This window comes from Heliconius melpomene, chromosome 19 (genome assembly GCF_056956725.1).
Source record: "Heliconius melpomene rosina isolate 202511_hmr_F chromosome 19, ASM5695672v1, whole genome shotgun sequence".
In the NCBI taxonomy this organism is placed as follows: Eukaryota; Metazoa; Arthropoda; class Insecta; order Lepidoptera; family Nymphalidae; genus Heliconius; species Heliconius melpomene.
In genome coordinates, this window is record NC_140407.1 from 5,036,014 (window position 1) to 5,060,725 (window position 24,712).

Consider the following 24,712-nt stretch of genomic DNA (forward strand, 5'->3'; position numbering starts at 1 on the left):
TATTCATTGTTTTCCAAGCTTATGTATACTCTTTAGCTGATCAGATAGGATAGTATAGTAGGCGAAGCAAGGAATTATAAATGTGTAGAATAAGATGAAGGAGGGCCATGTAAGATATTTAATATTAAATAAAAAACTATTCTTTAATTCTTATCCTATTGATTTATTGAGTTTTCATGTTAAGTCCTAATTCTAAAAGTATTGAGTTCACTGTGTATTTACAATTTACATAATTATTTTCATTGATAGACTTATTTTCCATTATCTATCCACATAGTGAGGTTTGTGGGTTCAAAATTATAATTAATTACTCTTTTCTTAATAACTTCTTTATATACAAAAGCGGATTTTCTAGGAGTTCTTGTTTTGGCAGGACTTGTGAAATTTACTTCATATAGACCGAAGCATTCTCTGAAAATATGACAAGAAGAAATTATATGAATAGTTTTTATAACATTATTAGTTAATTATTAGATTTAACAATTTTGAATCAATAAAAAAATTAACTGATTTTGTCAGCCTCTTAAATAAATTACTAAGTAGATGTTTTTATTCTAATAAACTTCGAGAATATCCTTATAAAAGTGGCAATAACAGATATTATCAGATAGAACCTTACCCTATATCTATTAAAATGTAAACACATCACTTCAATTTATTCGTAGATTATTTGTAGTTGAAATACATAATAAAACTATCACCAATACAATAAACTTCACTTCAATTCAAGATTATAATAAGAATTAACACTTACGTGTATCCTTGCATCCATTCGAATGTATCCATGAGACTCCACGCCAAATAACCCTTTAATTTTACTCCCGCATCTAAAGCATCCAAAGCACTTTCTAAAGAAGCTCTAATATAGCTGATTCTATCATCATCAATCAGTCCAGCATCAGGAGACGTGGACCAGCCATTTTCTGTTATGTATATGTCTGGGTTGCCGTACCTTTCACTGAGGTGTGTTAATGCGTTGTACACACTGTTAGGTGCTTGCTGTAAATAAATTAGTCTTATTGTAATATTTTTTTCTAGTCAGTATCTAGAATCTTTGAAAGGGTAGAGGGAAAATATTGGTAAGACACTACGTTCTCAGCATTTCGTCCGATATCGAGATACTGCTTATTCAGTGGTGGAACTTTACACCGCGCTTCACCTTACCGGAGCGGGAAAAAGAAAATATTTTCTTTAGTTTCACGCTGTATGTATCCTTCACGTACTAGGGTAAGCAGAAGAAACCTGGAAACCTGTGTTAAGACACTCTGTTACCCACTTTCCGACGAATTCTCGATGCAGCTCTTGTCAATAGTGCTATTCAAATCCAATTTTAACAACTTACCACTAGCCAAAACGAAGCTGCTCGTGGCCATTCAGGTGAAAAATAATACCCGTACTCAGCATCGTCATACAATGAAGGTACTGGATAGTCTATTTTGTATTCTGTAGATGATATCAGGAGAGTGGAATAATGATTCACTCCAAAGAAATCAGATGTACCTCGAATAAATTTCTTTTCTTTTTCTGTAAATTGTGGCATACGAGATTTAGCGTAGCCTTGTTCTATACTTTTTTTCGCAACCTTTTCGGAGAACTCTTTGGGAAAACCACCTTCTTTAGAAAAGATTGGGTGGGAGTAGATGTCAAACTAAAATAAAGAGAAAAAAATAAGTTAAATTGTATTCATTGTAATTTCTAAAATAGAGGAATTTATTTTATCGTACATCAGCTTGCCTTCTTATTTCTGCTGCATATCTATCTTCATCACTGTCTGTTAGAGGGCCGAACCAATTAACATTGATTGTAATACCACAAATACCGTTTTGTTTTGGTTTAAAATGTTCACTATAAGCACGATACGCCCTAGCATTTGCCAGCAATAGATTTCTAGCGCAATAATATGTTCCAACGTCAGTGATATTTAACATAGGAGCTTTTGTGTAATATCCATAGCCTTCGTAACAAATTTCCCTTGGCTCATTAAAAGTGATCCAAAATTTTACCCTGTCTCCGAAATGATTGAAGGCCACACGAGCATAATCTTCAAACCATTTTGGGAAGAGTGGGTTCAAAAACCCACCCATATCTTGCAACTTTTGCGGCAAGTCCCAGTGATATAAAGTGACAATTGGTTTTATATTATACTTGATCATTTCATTTATTAAATTATTATAGTAGTCAACGCCAGCGGTACTTATTTTACTTGGAAAAGCATTTGGCAAAATTCTTGGCCAAGATAATGAAAATCTATAGGCCTCTAAACCAAGTTCTCTCATCATTTCTACGTCACGCTTGTAATTGTTGTAACTATCGGCAGCAATATCGCCATTACTTCGGTCCTTTATCACGCCAGGATTTGAATGTGTTACGTGGTCCCATATATTAGGTGCTTTATCTAAAACATCAATTATAATTTATTTTGTCTTTCTACTTAATTAAAATTAATTAAAAGGTTTAATTAAAATTAAATCAGCTTCACGCTCTTTCCAGTACACAGAGGTGTAGGCAGAGAGAACCTAGTGTTAAGACAGTCCGCTCGTTATTTCTGTGGCGTGGGCTGTGTCTACCTAGCTTGCAATGTCTCTTTAAGTCCTAATAGACCGACACTAAGGGAATACGATAACTTATAATTAAATTTGTACTGTTAACATTAAATCTTTATAATCCACTCCAATCCTACACATATTTGAGTAGGAAGGCAGACCCTGGGAATAGCCAGGATTAATGCCAGGAGGAAGAAGAATCCTCATTAATATTTTCTTCAGATCTGAAGAGTTGCTTGCTGCTCAAAATCTTTTACTTCGAATTGAATAATTATGTCAGTAGTTGGGATTTGTTGGTTCTGGCGCACGCGCCAGAACCAACAAATGCGCTAGAACCACGGGCGTGTGCCAGACCCCGCGCGTCGACTTGTCGATGCGTCGAAATTAAAAAAAAAAAAAAAAAAAAAAAAAAAAAAAAAAAGAAAAAAAAAAAAAAAAGGTTTAGCCCCCCATTTGAATCGATTGCGCCGGGTCCCAGAGCCGTAGCTCTAACCGTTCCAAAGATAGCTTTTCGATTAATTAAATGCCACTAGACGCGTCTCTTATCAGTCACCCTCATCAAGCTCGGGCCCGGCCTTATCGCTCGCTTCCCCGAATTGCTAACAACGAACCTACGTCACAGTGCAGTGTTGCTGTCTCTTTCTTGCATTACTTATCACCCAACGACACCACAGTGTCCCGTCTCTTTGTCGCTATGTTGCCTAACAATTTGTTTATTAAAAACTTCTCATTTAATATGCAATTTCTATCATTTTAATTTAATAAAATGTCTAACCTAACCTAACCTACCGAAATCCTGCAATTTCTCTCATTTTAATCAAAGCGCCAGAAACCGCGATACAGGACTGTGTGCTAGAATCCGCGATATTAAATCGCTTTCTACAAATGATTTTCTTATTACAATCTTTGTGAATTTATTTAGTCTAAATACTTCCATTGTATTTTTTACTATATAATGTTTCAAATAATGGTGCGTCGATAACAATATTTTGTTTATTAAAACTTCTCATTTAATATATATATTTTTATGAAATCTAACAATAAGAAATCGAAATGAGAGTATAAAAATGTAAAGAAATGTTCAACCTAACCTAACCTAAGAATAAAAATCTTTTGTTTATTAAAAACTTCTCATTTAATATATATATTTTTATGAAATCTAACAAAAAGAAATCGAAATGAGAGAATAAAAATGTAAAGAAATGTTCAACCTAACCTAACCTAAGAATGAAAATCTTTTGTTTATTAAAAACTTCTCATTTAATATATATATTTTTATGAAATCTAACAAAAAGAAATCGAAATGAGAGAATAAAAATGTAAAGAAATGTTCAACCTAACCTAACCTAAGAATGAAAATCTTTTGTTTATTAAAAACTTCTCATTTAATATATATATTTTTATGAAATCTAACAAAAAGAAATCGAAATGAGAGAATAAAAATGTAAAGAAATGTTCAACCTAACCTAACCTAAGAATGAAAATCTTTTGTTTATTAAAAACTTCTCATTTAATATATATATTTTTATGAAATCTAACAAAAAGAAATCGAAATGAGAGAATAAAAATGTAAAGAAATGTTCAACCTAACCTAACCTAAGAATGAAAATCTTTTGTTTATTAAAAACTTCTCATTTAATATATATATTTTTATGAAATCTAACAAAAAGAAATCGAAATGAGAGAATAAAAATGTAAAGAAATGTTCAACCTAACCTAACCTAAGAATGAAAATCTTTTGTTTATTAAAAACTTCTCATTTAATATATATATTTTTATGAAATCTAACAAAAAGAAATCGAAATGAGAGAATAAAAATGTAAAGAAATGTTCAACCTAACCTAACCTAAGAATGAAAATCTTTTGTTTATTAAAAACTTCTCATTTAATATATATATTTTTATGAAATCTAACAAAAAGAAATCGAAATGAGAGAATAAAAATGTAAAGAAATGTTCAACCTAACCTAACCTAAGAATGAAAATCTTTTGTTTATTAAAAACTTCTCATTTAATATATATATTTTTATGAAATCTAACAAAAAGAAATCGAAATGAGAGAATAAAAATGTAAAGAAATGTTCAACCTAACCTAACCTAAGAATGAAAATCTTTTGTTTATTAAAAACTTCTCATTTAATATATATATTTTTATGAAATCTAACAAAAAGAAATCGAAATGAGAGAATAAAAATGTAAAGAAATGTTCAACCTATTACTAAAATTTTACTTTGTTTTATTTTCATTTGAAACGCATTTTAATAAAACCAAATAATATTTTTTATCACTTTAAACAAAAAGACTAAATAAATTAATTTACTAAAATTTTACTTTGTTTTATTTTCATTTGAAACGCATTTTAATAAAACCAAATAATATTTTTTATCACTTTAAACAAAAAGACTAAATAAATTAATTTACTAAAATTTTACTTTGTTTTATTTTCATTTGAAACGCATTTTAATAAAACCAAATAATATTTTTTATCACTTTAAACAAAAAGACTAAATAAATTAATTTACTAAAATTTTACTTTGTTTTATTTTCATTTGAAACGCATTTTAATAAAACCAAATAATATTTTTTATCACTTTAAACAAAAAGACTAAATAAATTAATTTACTAAAATTTTACTTTGTTTTATTTTCATTTGAAACGCATTTTAATAAAACCAAATAATATTTTTTATCACTTTAAACAAAAAGACTAAATAAATTAATTTACTAAAATTTTACTTTGTTTTATTTTCATTTGAAACGCATTTTAATAAAACCAAATAATATTTTTTATCACTTTAAACAGAAATATCAGAAAAAATGGAAAGACTGTGGAATTCGGGGCGAGCAATGAGACTCTCAACACCTTTGATTTTTCCATGATTTTCCCAATGTGTTAATAATTTCACGTTTACTCTTTTTTCGATATTTTCCATTGTCTTTCCAAATACAGAATTATTCATCAGCTTATAAAAATCTTTTTCAAAGTCGGATGTTGCTAAAGTTCGTAATTGAGTGTTTAATTCAATATATTTTTTTAACCAAGGTTTTTGCTTGAATTTTAATGCTCTATGAACTTTTTGTACTCGCAAACCATATTTCTCACATTGCAAAAGGTTTCTATAATGTATAACATATTTTTTTTTTGTTATATAAATTAGTAACTAATTTAGATTCTTTCGAATTACCCACACAAATATTTTCTGGACACAATGGAAAGTCGGAATGAGCATCATGTAAGCTATCGGGGTATTCTAGATCTACTTCTAAAATATATCCAATATCAGAGGTGATTGGTACATTATAATTTACATAAGGATCTTCCCATTCAAAATTAGACAAAGGCAAGTATTGAGACATAGCCCACCCATATAAATTGTTTGCATCAAGATAAATTAAATATGAAATAAGATCATTACTATCAAAAGTTTTCATGTGTGGATTTGCATAGCGATTACTGCATTGCGATATGCCTCCTCTAATACTGGATTTGACAAAAGCAATGTTGTCAAAATCTGTAAATAATTCTAGTTCAACTTTGGTATATTTTAACATAGCATCCCAACTTTACCCTGGAGCGGTATAGTAATGAGCAGGATCTAAATCGTAAGTCTTCATGCAAACATTTCTAAAATTTTCGAAAATATCACATAGAAGTATTACATCAGTTTTTAAGTAAAGATTAGAATAGTCAGCCATACTCTGACAGTGGAAATATATATATTTTTGATTTATTTTTTAGTTGTTATTGTGGAATTTTAGACATGCTCAAACTTGTAACAGATTTGCTATTACTAACGCCATTGTTTCTTTATTAGTCATAAGTGATAAGCATACAGTTTGAATATTATGTGAGTCATCAGGTTACATCACGAAATAATGCCATTTACATTTGTGACGGCTGCCTTATTTATTTTAACAGTCAGGAAGCTCTCGATAGACATAGATTGAATGATTGCACACATGTCAGAACCGATCTTCCAAATAAAGATATAAGTAAAAAAAACTGGCGTGGTGAAAATGTACCAAGTGATAAGATAAAATTCGAAGGTTATGAAAAGAAAAAGAAGGTACCCTTTGTGATTTACGCAGATTTTGAATCTTTTCTCAATCCAATCGATTCATGTTCCAATGATCCTTTTAAATCTTTCACTACCAACGTTCAAAGACATGATGTGTACAGCTGCGAAGTACAAATCATTCCACAAAATAAAGAAAAGTATATTTCTTTCTCAAAAATTCTGAATGTAAATGGTAAAAAGGTTGGTTTGAGGTTTATTGACTCTTTCAAATTTTTATCGAGTAGTTTAGATTCACTAGCTAAGAATCTTAATGACAATGAGTTCCGAGAAACGAGAAAACAATATCCCTCTGATAAAGACTTTCAGTTGTTAAAGCGGAAAGGTGTTTATCCATATGAACATATGACTTCGTTCAAATCATTAGAATTATCATCTTTGCCGTCAATTGAGTGTTTCGCTAGTACATTGACTGGTGAAAGCATTTCAGTTGATGATTATAAACATGCTCAAAAAGTATGGTCTCATTTCCACTGTCAGAGTATGGCTGACTATTCTAATCTTTACTTAAAAACTGATGTAATACTTTTATGTGATATTTTCGAAAATTTTAGAAATGTTTGCATGAAGACTTACGATTTAGATCCTGCTCATTACTATACCGCTCCAGGGTAAAGTTGGGATGCTATGTTAAAATATACCAAAGTTGAACTAGAATTATTGACAGATTTTGACAACATTGCTTTTGTCAAATCCAGTATTAGAGGAGGCATATCGCAATGCAGTAATCGCTATGCAAATCCACACATGAAAACTTTTGATAGTAATGATCTTATTTCATATTTAATTTATCTTGATGCAAACAATTTATATGGGTGGGCTATGTCTCAATACTTGCCTTTGTCTAATTTTGAATGGGAAGATCCTTATGTAAATTATAATGTACCAATCACCTCTGATATTGGATATATTTTAGAAGTAGATCTAGAATACCCCGATAGCTTACATGATGCTCATTCCGACTTTCCATTGTGTCCAGAAAATATTTGTGTGGGTAATTCGAAAGAATCTAAATTAGTTACTAATTTATATAACAAAAAAAAAATATGTTATACATTATAGAAACCTTTTGCAATGTGAGAAATATGGTTTGCGAGTACAAAAAGTTCATAGAGCATTAAAATTCAAGCAAAAACCTTGGTTAAAAAAATATATTGAATTAAACACTCAATTACGAACTTTAGCAACATCCGACTTTGAAAAAGATTTTTATAAGCTGATGAATAATTCTGTATTTGGAAAGACAATGGAAAATATCGAAAAAAGAGTAAACGTGAAATTATTAACACATTGGGAAAATCATGGAAAAATCAAAGGTGTTGAGAGTCTCATTGCTCGCCCCGAATTCCACAGTCTTTCCATTTTTTCTGATATTTCTGTTTAAAGTGATAAAAAATATTATTTGGTTTTATTAAAATGCGTTTCAAATGAAAATAAAACAAAGTAAAATTTTAGTAAATTAATTTATTTAGTCTTTTTGTTTAAAGTGATAAAAAATATTATTTGGTTTTATTAAAATGCGTTTCAAATGAAAATAAAACAAAGTAAAATTTTAGTAAATTAATTTATTTAGTCTTTTTGTTTAAAGTGATAAAAAATATTATTTGGTTTTATTAAAATGCGTTTCAAATGAAAATAAAACAAAGTAAAATTTTAGTAAATTAATTTATTTAGTCTTTTTGTTTAAAGTGATAAAAAATATTATTTGGTTTTATTAAAATGCGTTTCAAATGAAAATAAAACAAAGTAAAATTTTAGTAAATTAATTTATTTAGTCTTTTTGTTTAAAGTGATAAAAAATATTATTTGGTTTTATTAAAATGCGTTTCAAATGAAAATAAAACAAAGTAAAATTTTAGTAATAGGTTGAACATTTCTTTACATTTTTATTCTCTCATTTCGATTTCTTTTTGTTAGATTTCATAAAAATATATATATTAAATGAGAAGTTTTTAATAAACAAAAGATTTTCATTCTTAGGTTAGGTTAGGTTGAACATTTCTTTACATTTTTATTCTCTCATTTCGATTTCTTTTTGTTAGATTTCATAAAAATATATATATTAAATGAGAAGTTTTTAATAAACAAAAGATTTTCATTCTTAGGTTAGGTTAGGTTGAACATTTCTTTACATTTTTATTCTCTCATTTCGATTTCTTTTTGTTAGATTTCATAAAAATATATATATTAAATGAGAAGTTTTTAATAAACAAAAGATTTTCATTCTTAGGTTAGGTTAGGTTGAACATTTCTTTACATTTTTATTCTCTCATTTCGATTTCTTTTTGTTAGATTTCATAAAAATATATATATTAAATGAGAAGTTTTTAATAAACAAAAGATTTTCATTCTTAGGTTAGGTTAGGTTGAACATTTCTTTACATTTTTATTCTCTCATTTCGATTTCTTTTTGTTAGATTTCATAAAAATATATATATTAAATGAGAAGTTTTTAATAAACAAAAGATTTTCATTCTTAGGTTAGGTTAGGTTGAACATTTCTTTACATTTTTATTCTCTCATTTCGATTTCTTTTTGTTAGATTTCATAAAAATATATATATTAAATGAGAAGTTTTTAATAAACAAAAGATTTTCATTCTTAGGTTAGGTTAGGTTGAACATTTCTTTACATTTTTATTCTCTCATTTCGATTTCTTTTTGTTAGATTTCATAAAAATATATACAGGGTGGAATTGTCAGCACCACTTTAAATGAAACCACAGTTTTAACTACTCTATAAAAGCCTAATATAATTCGGAAAAAAAATAATTCCCAAAAATGAAAAAGTTATTTTTTCAAACAAAACAAATAATAAAATTATCGTTTTAAAATAAAACACCATTTGTAAAGTATAACATAGGCACGCACACACTTACCTGTCAAAGCGGCAACGTAGCATACGTATGTGTGCGTCACACGAAATACAGGTATGGATAAAAATCGTGAAATGAAAAAAAATTCCTACGTCCAAACTGTTGAGGTACCTTAATTAATTTTTTAGGTGTGGGTTTTAAATATATTACCCTATATGCAGTTTCAATAAAAGAAGCGCTGCCTCTTCCACCCTGTATATTAAATGAGAAGTTTTTAATAAACAAAAGATTTTTATTCTTAGGTTAGGTTAGGTTGAACATTTCTTTACATTTTTATACTCTCATTTCGATTTCTTATTGTTAGATTTCATAAAAATATATATATTAAATGAGAAGTTTTAATAAACAAAATATTGTTATCGACGCACCATTATTTGAAACATTATATAGTAAAAAATACAATGGAAGTATTTAGACTAAATAAATTCACAAAGATTGTAATAAGAAAATCATTTGTAGAAAGCGATTTAATATCGCGGATTCTAGCACACAGTCCTGTATCGCGGTTTCTGGCGCTTTGATTAAAATGAGAGAAATTGCAGGATTTCGGTAGGTTAGGTTAGGTTAGACATTTTATTAAATTAAAATGATAGAAATTGCATATTAAATGAGAAGTTTTTAATAAACAAATTGTTAGGCAACATAGCGACAAAGAGACGGGACACTGTGGTGTCGTTGGGTGATAAGTAATGCAAGAAAGAGACAGCAACACTGCACTGTGACGTAGGTTCGTTGTTAGCAATTCGGGGAAGCGAGCGATAAGGCCGGGCCCGAGCTTGATGAGGGTGACTGATAAGAGACGCGTCTAGTGGCATTTAATTAATCGAAAAGCTATCTTTGGAACGGTTAGAGCTACGGCTCTGGGACCCGGCGCAATCGATTCAAATGGGGGGCTAAACCTTTATTTTTTTTTTTTTTTTTTTTTTTTTTTTTTTTTTTTTTTTTTAATTTCGACGCATCGACAAGTCGACGCGCGGGGTCTGGCACACGCCCGTGGTTCTAGCGCATTTGTTGGTTCTGGCGCGTGCGCCAGAACCAACAAATCCCAACTACTTATGTCCGTTACGGGTGGTCCATCTATGAGAAACACAAAAGATTCGACATTATCGATATTAAATCCAGTTAATGATTTCGTTGTAGTGCTCTCACAAGAAATCGTTATATCAATTAGGGTCCCGGGGCGGTAAAAGCTAGTCTTAAATATAAAGAAGTAGTTACCATCAGATTTCCAACCCCCTTCAACTTGATATGAAGATGTAGATGCTCCGAAAATGAAATCCTCAGGAAAACGCCTATTATGTCTTCTATGACCAACACATGTATCTGCCAAGAAGCTGAAATTTTTACATTTTAAGATTTAGATTTTTTGTCCTGTTTTTTGTGCGTCTGTCTAGTGTACATAATATAGGTATGATTTTTGAGGCCATCTTGGCGCAGTTGCTTTTTTTTAAGATCATGCTGTATCCCGCATACATCAGGGTGGACAGAGGGAACCTAGTGTTAGGACACTCCGTTCCCATTAATACGTTCCGTTTCCCATCTTCCGCGAGGTATTCCGTGAAAGCTGGGGGAAATCAATGCGCTTTGCCTCGTTACCAGTTTTTTAAATTATATTTTGATATGTCATAAAAAAGTAATGAAATCCACATTTTGCACACATGAAAGTATTACAGAAAGATCTTATAATCATTTATATATTCTATAAGTATTATATCTTTAATATTTATAGATAAAATAGGTATATTTTAAGAAAAAAATAAATAAAAAACATGTTTTTCTACAACAAACGCAAAATATGCTGTTGATAAGCTCGGAGCTATAAAAATAATATCATTCTTAACACGAATGGTTTACTAGTAACCTTTGAAGAGTTCAACTATTCAGGTCCTGGCTCCAGCATCAGGCCTGCTCGATGATACCATATTATTATGAATTAAGATAAGCTATAAGTATAACTGCCAAATTTTATGTATATTACATACTCATGTTAATACAACTTACAAATCGACCTCATAAAAGTGTGTTAATAAAAAAAACAAACTTACCAGACAATAAAAAGAAATTTTATCATCTTCTTTAACAATATAAAAATATTCCATTCACTTAATCATTTATACAACGAATTAACGAGTAATTAATGTAATTTCATAACAATAAAATTAATGATGAAAAAATGTTAGAAGCATTGCTTGCGTCTTCAATTGCCAACTGACTAACAGATAAATATTCTTCTTTTTATATAAAAGCTTCTCGCTAAGTCACTGACATTACCAAGTTGAATGACCAAAAGATCACGAATGCTCGAAGGTAACATATCAATAAACTAATTACAACAAAAAATATAACGTTAACAGTAATTAATAACTAATTACATAACTTATTGTACATTTCTCTTTCCTTCTAAGCGTTTCGATTTGAGTGACGGAAATACAATTAATTTAAAGTACCCTCAATAAAAATCTATATAATCATTCATTGATTCTTTTAAAGAATTCTTAAATATACCTACCTATTGAGGTTGGATACCGCCACAAATATTTTAGGCCGTAGTGGCGCAGCGGCACAAGGGTGTGACTGTAACGCGACGGTTGTGGGTTCGATGCCCACTCGAGGAAGTGAAATATTTACTTACGTTTATATTTCCATTTCTTTGCTCTGGTGTGGAGGCAAAGCGCGGCGTTGAGTTCTGCCACTCAACACGCAATGCCTCCGGAATTCGGCAGAAAGTGGGGAACGGTGCGTCTTAAAACTGGGTTCCCTCTGCCTACCCTACTGTGTGCGGGATACAGCGTGAAGTTTAAAAAAAAAACATATATTATGAACATTAAAAACTATTTATAGTAAAAACATATATTATGAACATTAAAAACTATATATAGTTTTTAATGTTCATAATATATGTTTTTTTTTTAAACTTCACGCTGTATCCCGCACACAGTAGGGTATATATATATATATATATATATATATATATATATATCGATATGGGTGATAGTTCCACAGTTTACATTTTTTTTATAGCTTTACGCTGTATTTTGGATATAAAAGAAAGAAACATAAGTTGCGGGATTTTTTATGCGAATTTCATCTCAGAACTACTTAGAAAATATGTTGTATAAGTATATGAAAAATTGCACAAATGTCCAACATAAAGAACGAAATAAAAATGTATAATAATAGATATAGATTGTCAGAAACATTATCAGCTTATGTAATGTATTTGTTATTCAAAACACATCTTTATCTCGAGTGCATATTGATTAATATTGCGATTGGCGAAGTGACTGAAGCTGGAGGGCTGAGTGAAGATAAAAACGAGTCGTCTACCAAGAAGAAAAATCATAAAACAGCTGCTGAGAGTTTATTTTTTTATGTCAAAAAATAAACTGTTAACTCTAACTCATGCCATATATCTAATTTCTTGCAGTAATCGTAATTGTTACTTTTAGGGTCCCTTATCTCAAAAGACCTCGATCTTAAGATCATATTGTCAAGTAATAGATGAAATTAATATTAAATATCTAGGTCCACGGACCTTGGAGCATCTAAACAATGAAGCTACTAGGTCAACGCAATCAAAAGATACAAACATTTATGTACCGTTCTACTGTATATTGTATGAAATTCCGCGTATTACCAAAACTTATGAGATATTAGAAATAGGAAGTGAGAACAATACAAATAAAACGAAAAAGAATAGAAAAATGTAAACTACAGATAAAAATGATTACATTCTTATAATTCCAGTTAATTTATTAAGTTAATAAACTTTTATAATTTTTAAATGTTAATATAGAATTAGAACCCTGAAAATCAATACGGAACTCTCAGTGGGTGAGTCCGACTCGCACTTAACTGATTCTTTTATTAGCAGTGACGATAGTGCTGTTTCATAAATAACATTATTGATTTGATATTGCTATAGAAATAATAAGAATTACTTACTCATCCCGCATATAGGATTGCTTTTTTTTAGTGGCGGAACTCAACGCCCCGTTCTATTCTGTCACTAGAGTCAAAAAATGAAAATATTAAATAATTCATTTTGCCCGAAAGGAATCGAACCCACAACTGTCACATTTACAATGACACGCTTATAAGATACAAAATTTATGATTCTATTTATTGATAATTATAATATTCTTGACCTACATTCATAAATATGGATACTTATATTTTAAATTATATTAACAAGAATAAATTACATTGTTTTCCAAACATTAATTGACAATTTTAGGAGGAGAATAATAATTAATTTAGGAAGAGAAGGTAACAGGTTCAAGATAGGTAGGTAGTAAGTACTGAACGAGCGACTGAAATAAAAATAGATACCTACAAAAGTGTTCAAAACAATAAAATAAAGAAAACAACATATTTCCTTGCGCTTGACAATAACAACAAACTGGGATTGACGTACGACGTTTATGTCTAAATCGTAAATCTTTTGATATAACATTAGGTATATTATATTGTTGTGAGAACTTTATTTATTTTATATATTATATATCTTTTTTATTTTTATTTATTTATTTTATTTAACTTTACTATTTGAAAAATTACCTACTGGTTTTAATACAAACCTGCAAGATTTGAACCCACAATCTATTATTATACTAGGTCCAGCTGGTTAAACATTACCAAAATTTTCCAATTTTGCTCATTCTCAATTTCACGATGTTTCCCGAATACTGCAGGATGGGCAGAATGAAGCTTGTGTTACGACACTCCGATCCCTATTTTCTGCCGAATTCTTGAGACATTGCGTATTGAGCGGCGGAACTTGACACCAGCGCGAAGAAAATGAAATATTAAACATTTAATTTCTTCAAGTCGGAATCGAACCCACAGCCAGTTGCATTTATAGTCACACTAGCATATTTCAGATGTTCCAATCTTCTAATATAATTACCATTTATGTACAGATAGTCGTACAATAAACTAATATATATTTTTTATATACGGATATAACAAATAAACAAAACGCTTATCTAGTCCCCCTCAGTTAGATTATCACGTTCAAGAGGTTCACGTGTTTATTTTGCATATATATATGTGACAAGTATCTTCCTTCTGTAGAGTTTCTCTGATAGGTACCAAAGTACCTTCGATAATGAAGTTGCTTTTGGTAATAAGGTGAGTTATAGATTATATACTGTATAGCTTACTGTCATGGGTGATTCCTGTTATGGTGACACTCGCAAGCCTAAGACAAATTGATTAAGGTAAGAACCATCAAAATTCTTAGTCAATTTCGATGGTTTTACCTTGGTCGTTTGGTCTCTACATCCCGACCGTATCCTACCTTCTTTGAAACACTACGAATAGGTATTTATGAAAAACGAAGCTGGTGCAAGGGCGCAGGTGTGCGACTATAAACCAAGTGATGTAAATGCGACGGTTGTGGCACCCTACCCACTCGGGTAGTGAAATGTTTAAGATTTTCAATTTGTCACTCTGGTAACGAGCGTGTGGAGTTCCGCCATTTCACACGTAGTGCGTCAAGAATTCGGCGGTAAGGAACCGAAGTGTATTAATGTAGAGCGGAGTGTCTTAACACTAGTTTCCCAGGTTTATTCTGCCTACCTTTTTTTTGATTAATTCAAACAATAAGAGTACTTATAAGTTAACTTTTCCATTACAATTTTTCCTTTTAAATGATACTCGTGTCATCCTCTTAGACTTTTCTTTTTAGCGCATATGAAAACCTATCTCGTTTAAGTCTCAGTAGCGATTGTTTAAATATTTTCTAATTTATTTGATGTTTATGGCTAATTTGTTACCTGACTAAGAAGGATAATGTGTTCAACAGTGTACGATTATTTCAAGTAATAAAATATAAAATATTCATTAAAAAAAACTCGACTAGATAGCACTAAATGCAGTCGACCTATTCTTTAAACTATTAAATACTCCAAAGAAACCCCGTAATTTAACTAAGTCCCCGACTCTTCATCGATAGTCTTGATAAACTATCGGGCTTATTTTTTCTTCTTATTTTCTTTTTAAAATTTTTGTTAATTTGCTTGGTGTGTATGGAAGATTTTTAGTCTCTTTTCAAGGAATTCTATTTTCCATTGTTATATTTGGCCAATTCCATGTAGGTGTCTCTATCCAAACTGTAAAAAACATTAATATTATAAACACAAATAATTGATGATGAATGTTAATATCTACAACTTCATAGATAATCAATGAAACACGTCTGTTAATAAGTGCCTTTATATTTTGTTTTCAGTGTTATTGTGGCCAGTAGTCATGCTGACAGGCGGTTCCCTGATGACTTCCTGTTTGGAACTGCGACAGCCTCTTACCAAATAGAGGGAGGGTGGGATGCCGATGGTTATTATTTTTCTTTTAAGCTTCTAAATTTTGTTGAACACAATAATTGAAATATTATAATAATTTTAATATTATATTGACGAATTTGGTTATTATGGCTTAGAGGAGGAACAAAATTTCAATATGTGATCCTAATGATTTTAAATGATATACATTGTTCTTTTATGTTACGTCATTCTTTAAAGGTGTCACTTTTTCACGACAAAGACCTATCTATCTACTTCGGAAGAGTTGTCAATTTAAAAATTCTTAATCACAATTAAGTTTTTTAGAGAGAATAAACATGATTTTGTATCTTACAGACAAGGGTGAAAGTATATGGGATCGTATGACTCACACTCAGCCTCAAGTTATTAAGGACCTAAGCAATGGAGACGTTGCAGCAAATTCCTATGAAAACTATAAGAGAGACGTAGAAATGATGAGAGAACTTGGACTTGATGCCTATAGATTTTCATTGTCTTGGTCTAGGATCCTTCCTAATGGACTTTCAAATCAGGTCAATGAAGCGGGCATAGAATTTTATAACAATTATATAAACGAAATGCTCAAATATAACATTACTCCAATGGTCACTTTATACCACTGGGATTTACCTCAAAAGCTTCAAGACTTGGGAGGATTTATGAGTCCACTCTTTCCTGAGTGGTTTGAAGATTACGCACGTGTCGTATTCGATAGGCTAGGGGATAGAGTTAAGCACTGGATTACGTTTAATGAGCCTAGAGAGATCTGTTATGAAGGTTACGGATGGAGCACAAAGGCACCAATTCTAAATGCAACTGATGTTGGTACTTACTACTGTGCGAAAAACCTTGTATTGGGTCACGCGAGAGCGTACTACGCATATGTCAACGATTTTAAACCTAGTCAAGATGGTGTTTGCGGCATCACAATTAGCGTTAATTGGTTTGGACCTTTGACTGATTCCGAAGAAGACGAAAAAGCTGCTGAAATATTTAGACAAGCTGAGGTAAACTTAATACTTATATTTCTAATCATATATTTTTAAATGTCTTACATAAATTTAATTTGTTTTATATTTGTTACAGTGGGGTTTATATGCTGAACCTATCTTCTCTGAAGAAGGTGGATTTCCAAAAGAGTTTTCAGAGATCGTAGCACAGAAAAGCTTGGAACAGGGCTATCCAAGATCTCGCATGCCTGAGTTTTCGGAAGAAGAGAAAGAGTTCGTACGAGGATCCGCCGATTTCTTTGGTGTCAATCATTACACCAGCAATCTCATATCAGCCTCCTTACATAAAATAGATTACCCTATTCCTTCTTTGTACGCCGATTCTGATGTTGGAAACTATATTCCTCCAGAATGGCCAAGATCTGCTTCAAGATGGCTTGCTGTAAGTCTTAAATTGTAATTTTATAGTTATTGTATTTATTATAAAACGTTAGTAAAATGTTTTAGCAATAATAATAATTTTGATTTTTTTAGCAAGCACCCAACAGCATCTACAATTCGTTAACTTTCTTGATGAAAAAATATAATAGTCCGTTGTTTTATATAACTGAGAACGGTTGGTCCAGCCCTCCAGAGGCTGGAGTCTTTGACGATGACAGAATCGCTTATTACAGAGCTGCCTTAAACAGCGCTTTAGATGCTATTGAAGCTGGGGTTAATCTTAAAGGATATATGGCATGGAGTTTGATGGACAACTTTGAATGGATGGAGGGATACACGTAAGTAACTCGTTCTCTATATTCGAAATGTTTTTCTTTTATTTATAGTAAGAAAGTAAAAAAATAAGTTTTGTATATTTAAAAGTGGCGTAATTTCCAGCGAAGTAATGGGCCAGAAAGTGAAAATATTAAACACTAGTGGACCCGGACGCGGCTACGCCTGCTTCAACTATAACAATATTTATTAAATACATTCATGAAATTATTTTCAATTCTCAATAGAATTAGTAAGAAAAATAACTAAAGGATAAGTATTCTTAATATTAGAAAAAGTACCTAAAGTTTTCCGTACGTGCGTACATAGATATCGACTCTACGAAATAACTAAACATTTCTCTCTATTAAGTAGGATAATTTTAGCGAGCAATATCAAATAAAATAAGAAGACAATCAAAGTATATTTTAAATTAATTATAAACAACAAATAAAGTTCGAAAATGTATGAAAATTTATAAAACCGTCAACGTCATCTGCCCGTTCGCGTCGGTCATACTATGCCGCCCGCTAGGTGGCTAGGTCATTTGGAATCAGTGACATCTCCTTAATTATTTATTAGTATGTTATACAGTAAACTATAATTTCAATCTAGATAAAATGTTAATAGTGACTATTATATTTATTTTCATAAGGATGAATATCAAAACGTCGCGGTAGCGGTCGCGTAGCAACGACGGTTGTTATTAACATGGCAGAATAAATTGCATGTCAAATTAGAATGTACTTTAAAATATATTAATATATATGTGTAATGTAATGTTGTATAGCCTATAGCACTTCTGAAGAATGCAGCTTTCATACAAAACAAAAACAATGAAAATCGGACCAGTAGATCCAGAGATCTTAGCGTTCAAACAAACAAACAAACAAACAAACAAACAAACTCTTCCGCTTTATTATATTAGTATAGATGTCATTTCCTCGAGTAGGAATCGAAAACAAAACGACCGCGTTAACAGTCGCTCGCTTGTGAAACTGTGCCACGATAGTTTCCTCGGTTCTATACCAGGTCGTAAATATCATTTTTTATCAGATACGTACTAACAGTGTAATGATAAGATTAATTTACCTGCTATTCATCCAATTTAAGTCAATTGAACCTAATCTCAGGTAGTAGGTTATAAAATTGTCCTTTTAGATGTTATAGAACTGTTAGATTATATGTAAGTAATATCCTTATAAGCTATATAGGTTATGGCAGAATAAGAAAATGGACATAATTTTGATATATTATATAACCACGCCACGACGTCTTATTTCTATGAATATCATATTATTATGTAAATTTTTTTTTTCTAATTTCAGTGAACGTTTCGGCTTATACGAAGTAGATTTCGAGAGCCCTGAAAGGACCAGAAAACCAAGGAAGTCGGCGTTTGTGTATAAAGACATCATTAAGAGCCGTATGATCGACCCAGACTATGAGCCCGAGAGCCTCGACATGTGGATCGACGAAGGGCACTAATTAACCAATTGTATTATTATACATATATATAATATATTTTATTATTAATGTTAATGTAAATATATCTCTTAAGTTGACATTGCTTTATTTTGTGCCAATATTTGTACATAATGTAATAAAAGTTCAGATTATGATGAAATTTTTCACTCATATTATTAAAAGTATAGTCTAAGACATAGAATTCCTAAAAATGAAGAAGAATATTAAACAAATATATAAATATAACAAGTTAATAAGAAAGATTTCAACGCTATCTAATGTTCTATTGTGGTGTAATTGATTTTGAAGACTGGATCAGCAGACAAAGAACCACTCACCTAAACTACCAGAAATAAAATAAAATCAAAGAGGCTGTCGTGGCGCAGCGACACAAGGGTGTCTGTAACGACTGTGGGTTCGATCCCCACTCGAGGAAGTGAAATATTCATATTTCCATTTCTTGCTCTGGTGTCGAGGCAAAGCGCGGCGTTGACTTCTGCCACTCAACATGCAATACCTCCAGAATTTGGCGGAAAGTGGGGAACGGAGTGTCTTAACACTAGGTTCCCTCTGCATACCCTGCTGTGTGCGGGATACAGCGTGAAGCTGATTTATTTAGTTCTATAACGAAGTCTTAAATATTAACAATATAAAAATGTTGTAAGAATCAGTACCTACTTAGAAATATTATTAACCTACACTTAAACGTAGCATTTGCCAATATTTGCTCAAAAGAATTTGGCAGGAGAACAAAACATGAATTAAAAAAAAAGCACATAGAAAATCTTGAAATCAGAAAATGTTATTTTTTTGATGACGTTTCATTTGTATCAGTTTTAACAACCAATCTACTTAGTCTGTTCTCCCTAAAACTTTACATTGGCAGAGGGCTGTGTACTCAACTGAACACATTAGAAACCCCATATCTGAACTTATAACTTATACCAGTACCTACGTGACAAATCCTTATTACTGTTTGTACAATTATTTCGAATTAGAGCTCATAGGAATTTGAACCCACGACCCATTGGACTACGAAATATTGGTTGAAATTGCTATCGCTGGGTTCATGCAGGGGCCCCTTAGCACCCGTAGTCCGGACCCCTGCTACTGGCCCGAAGGGATCGTGAGGATTTAGTGGGTATTATTGATGGTCTACATCTGTTAGTCCAAAAGTCCCACTCAGGCAGTACTCGTATATTCGTAAAAGTTTTCTTCGCTACAAAAAAAGAGAAGAGTTAACACTGCTTTTACCATAAACATTTAAGTTTATAGTATGGGAGAAACTGGTCTTGGAATTTAATTTTGATAGCTATATAGATACAACTAATACATGAAATGCTTATCTGGTCTCCCACAGACAGTATATCAAGTTCAAGTGGTTCACGTGATTACTATGAATATATAGAGGAATGAGGACCATTTCTCTGCTATGTTAAAAGTTCTTTTAACAATGAAGTTGCTTTTGATACTAGGGTGAGTGTTAACTGTCCATTTTTTTTCAAAAAGAAATACAATAGAGTTGTTGCTCAACTACTATTCTGTGAACTACTAAACGTGAAATCTAGCAGTTTTGCTTTTCTGTATATTCTAAATTTCAGCGTTCTACACCGCGTAATTTCGGTTGTGTGTTGTCTCTATCAGTCACTAAGCAACAGAATAGTTTTATTAATATTAAAATTTCCTCTTATTTCCTTGTATTGCGTATAGAGGCGCAAATCAACGCCGCGGTTTGCCTTGTTATGGGAGGGAAGAAATTAAAATATAAACAAATATTAATTTCTCTTTTCTCTGGTGATAAAACGAAAAGCACGGCGCTGTCACCACTTACCACGCAAATCACCATCTTGAAAATTGGGTAGAAAGTGGGAAATAGAATCTCTTGAACTCTTGGCTCTACGTTCCCTCTGCCTTTGTTGCTATAGACGAAATACAGTGTGAAGCTAGTCTATTGATTTATTTCAATTAAAAAGTTAGTCCATTTTCCCACTACTTAGGTTTTTGGCTTATTAGATGCGTTATTGGTGATGACATTTAGTTCAATCAAATACTAATAAGATAACTAAAAATGTTGTATGTTATTTGTTTATACAATATTTTTAGTTATGTTAGATATAACTTACAAGCATAAATGAATAAAATAAAACATTTTTGTTTTTGCAGATTGATTTTAGCCAGCAGTTACGCTGACAGGCGGTTCCCTGATGACTTCCTGTTCGGAACTGCAACAGCTTCTTACCAAATAGAGGGAGGATGGAACGCAGATGGTTATTATATATTTTATTAATTAATACATTTTCTTTCTATCATATATTCTATTTTTTCCTAGATTTTGGTTGACAAATGTTTTTCGTAGACATCACGACATTCACGACATGATTGATATTTGACTATACATTTAAAAAACTTAAAGGATGGCTGACACCACTTTCATACGAGGAAACTGAAGCACTTATTGAGCATGCCAGGTAGCATTACACTAAATACATTTATATACATACATATACCTACAATTATATAATAATTAACAGCTACAAATACACAACATAATTTGGAATAGATACAAAATAAAAAGAAATAGGAAAAAATATAAACAAATAGGAAATGTTATAACAAGTAAATATATATTGTAAAATAATATACTTTAACTTTTAATAATATACTTTAACTTTAACGGTTTCTATCAATGTTATGGTTTTTTTTTTTTTTTTAAATGTTAATGGAAGAGCGGAGTCTCCTGGTACAGGCAATAACATGCTTAAAGGGAGGCTCCAATCACTAGTGGATTTTGTAAGAAAATTGCTTAATAAAGTATTTATTATTATTATTTAGCAACTTTAATCTTGAATCATTCGGTCTATCAATACTACAAATTGCAGTTCAAGTAGGCCCAGAGAGTGCATCGAACTGTGCCTATGGTCTGATGCTACTGAAGAAAATTTTTACTGATTAATCCAAAATATTTGGTAACATCGTTTTGACCATCCTATAGGTATATTGAGTGCGACTGTAAACAACCTAGATTGTGGGTCTGGTAACGACCCCAAGCATGGCTTTGAGTTCCACTCCTCAACACGCAGTACCTCCAGAATTCGGAAAATATTTAATAAAAACTAAAAACCTACTAAACGAATTGTAGATAGTGCATTATTATGAAATTGTTACCGAAATGATAAAAAAATATATAATTTCCGGAAGATAAGATTGTTTTCACCCAGTAGAGATGTAAGGACCAAGTAACATTACATAATATTAGATTACGATTACGCTCTTTGATAATGTCGTTACGAATCTGTCGTCGACTAATCTAAATTATCATTGATAGCTTGACGGATGACGGATGACGAATAGATGGAAACAAAAGTATAGCACTACATATTTTTCTGAATTATATAGTATATTGTTTTTATTACAGTAACGATAGATATTTTGGTTTCCATAGCAAAATATTAATGATAACAATTCACGTCTTCTCGTGTGTGGCCTATTTAGAAATATGGCATATTGGATGAACAAATGCAAGATTGAAGTATATCGGGAAACCACTTATTCTTGCTAATAAACTTAAATATTCACTATTATAAAACTATAATTACTTCATTATTATAAAATCCAAATAATATAATATTGAAGTTGCAAAATCTGTGTTGTCAAATTTAATAACATAGTTCAAATAACAAAAAGCAAAATAGAATATATTTTTTTTATTCTTTGACAGGTAAAGGTGAAAACATATGGGATCACATGACTCACACTAAACCTTATGTTATCAAAGACGCCAGCAATGGAGACGTAGCAGGCAATACCTATGAAAACTACAAGAGAGACGTAGAGATGATGAGGGAACTTGGATTAGATGCCTACAGATTTTCATTATCTTGGTCCAGGATCCTTCCCAATGGACTTGCAAACCAGGTCAATGAGGCTGGCATAGAATTTTATAACAATTATATTAATGAGATGCTCAAATACAACATTACTCCAATGGTTACTTTATATCACTGGGACTTGCCTCGAAAACTTCAAGATTTAGGGGGATTTATGAACCCATTATTTCCGGAATGGTTTGAAGACTATGCTCGTGTCGTTTTTGACAGGTTAGGAGATAGAGTAAAGTAAAGTAAATCCAAGTAAATCCAGTGGGATCACATTTAATGAACCTAGAGAAATCTGTTATGAAGGTTATGGATGGAGCACAAAGGCATCAATTCTAAATGCAACTGATGTTGGTACTTATTAGTGTGCGAAAAGTCTTGTGTTAGGTCATGCGAGAGCATATCACGCTTATGCTAAAAACTTTAAACCTAGTCAAAATGGTGTGTGCGGCATTACAATTAGTGTTAATTGGTTTGGACCTTTAACTGATTCTGAAGAAGATGAGCAAGCAGCGGAAATATATAGACAGGCTGCGGTGAGTTTTTAGTTTATTGTATTATACTTGTAAACCTTAACATTTTTTATTTTATATTTTTTTATATTTTTTAATGTGTTCTCTTTATTACAGTGGGGACTTTATGCTGAACCCATTTTCTCCGAGGAAGGTGGCTTTCCAAAGGAATTTTCACAAATTGTAGCACAGAAAAGTTTGGAACAAAATTGGCACAAGGAGCTTACGATTTCTTTGGTGTCAATAATTATACAAGCAACCTCATATCAGCCACCTTACATAAGACAGATTATCCTATTCCTTCCTTGTACGCTGATTCTGATGTCGGAAACTACGTTCCTCAAATGGCCAAGATCTGCTTCAAAATGGCTTGCTGTAAGTTTTGGATAGTTGTTATCTAATATTTTCTACATTCATACAGTTTTTATTGGGTGTTTTTATGTGGATGAAAATAAAAAAAAACCAATTATACTTTAGTTACTTTATTTTAGAACTCTGCGTACTGGTATGTGTAAAAAAGTAATCATTCGTAATTTTTCAGCAAGCACCCAATAGCATCTACAATTCTTTGACATTCTTGATGAAAAAATACAATAACCCAGTATTTTATATAACTGAGAACGGGTGGTCCAGTCCTCCAGAGGCTGGTGTTTTTGATGAGGACAGGGTAGGATATTATAGAGCTGCTTTAAATAGCGTTTTAGATACTCTTGAAGCTGGTGTGAACCTTAAAGGATATATGGCTTGGAGTTTGATGGACAACTTTGAATGGATGGAAGGATACACGTAAGTCATTAAAAAAATATATAATAGTAAAAAATAGTGATTTTTGTTTTAAATAAGAATGGTTCTCCCAATAAGCTTGGAGCGTAAAAAATTTGAATAGATATATTTTAATAAGGTCGCTTACCATCAGGTGACCCGTAAGCTCGTTTACCTGTCTATTTCCATAAAATTAATTTTTGTATAAAAAGCAAATAATGGCCAGCCAGTAAACCATTAGCAACCAATCAATTTCCAATTGCAGAGAACGTTTTGGTTTATATAAAGTAGACTTCGAGAGTCCTGAAAGGACCAGAACACCAAGAAAATCAGCGTTTGTTTACAAGGAAATCATTAAGAGCCGTATGGTCGACCCAGACTATGAGCCTGAGAGCCTTGAAATGTGGATTGATGAAGGACATTAGGTTTAAGTTTATACTTAATTAATACACAATATTTATTATATTTTAATTATAAGTCTTTTATTTCTCTCATGATTGATGATGAAAGTCCAAAGTGCTGAAATGATATTTATGACATCTAACTTTAAAAAAATTGAAGTTTATCATATGGAGTTCATACAATACACTGTATAA

The 24,712-nt window shown here is 31.4% G+C and overlaps 2 protein-coding genes and 1 pseudogene across 3 annotated transcripts; 2 read left to right on the forward strand and 1 right to left on the reverse strand.

The window, feature by feature from the left end:
- Window positions 1-139: 139 nt before the first annotated feature.
- Window positions 140-11,924, reverse strand: LOC146528447 (myrosinase 1-like). The gene is made up of 6 exons (XM_085202784.1): window positions 11,538-11,924; window positions 10,711-10,826; window positions 1,725-2,395; window positions 1,343-1,648; window positions 755-999; window positions 140-411 (listed from the first exon to the last, which is right to left on the reverse strand). The coding sequence occupies exons 1-6, from the start codon at window positions 11,561-11,563 to the stop codon at window positions 252-254; spliced, it is 1,524 nt and encodes a 507-aa protein (XP_085058910.1). The 5' UTR covers window positions 11,564-11,924; the 3' UTR covers window positions 140-251.
- A 2,547-nt stretch (window positions 11,925-14,471) lies between these two features.
- LOC146528448 (myrosinase 1-like) lies at window positions 14,472-19,065 on the forward strand. Its single transcript, XM_085202785.1, has 6 exons — window positions 14,472-14,625; window positions 15,728-15,831; window positions 16,134-16,804; window positions 16,884-17,189; window positions 17,282-17,526; window positions 18,829-19,065. Exons 1-6 carry the CDS (start codon window positions 14,603-14,605, stop codon window positions 18,986-18,988), a joined length of 1,509 nt encoding a protein of 502 aa, XP_085058911.1. The 5' UTR covers window positions 14,472-14,602; the 3' UTR covers window positions 18,989-19,065.
- Window positions 19,066-19,571: 506 nt separating this feature from the next.
- Window positions 19,572-24,587, forward strand: LOC146528449 (myrosinase 1-like; annotated as a pseudogene). Its single transcript, XR_014879070.1, has 6 exons — window positions 19,572-20,443; window positions 21,131-21,234; window positions 22,686-23,378; window positions 23,472-23,729; window positions 23,896-24,140; window positions 24,382-24,587. The product of XR_014879070.1 is annotated as a myrosinase 1-like (transcript).
- The last annotated feature ends 125 nt before the right edge of the window (window positions 24,588-24,712 follow it).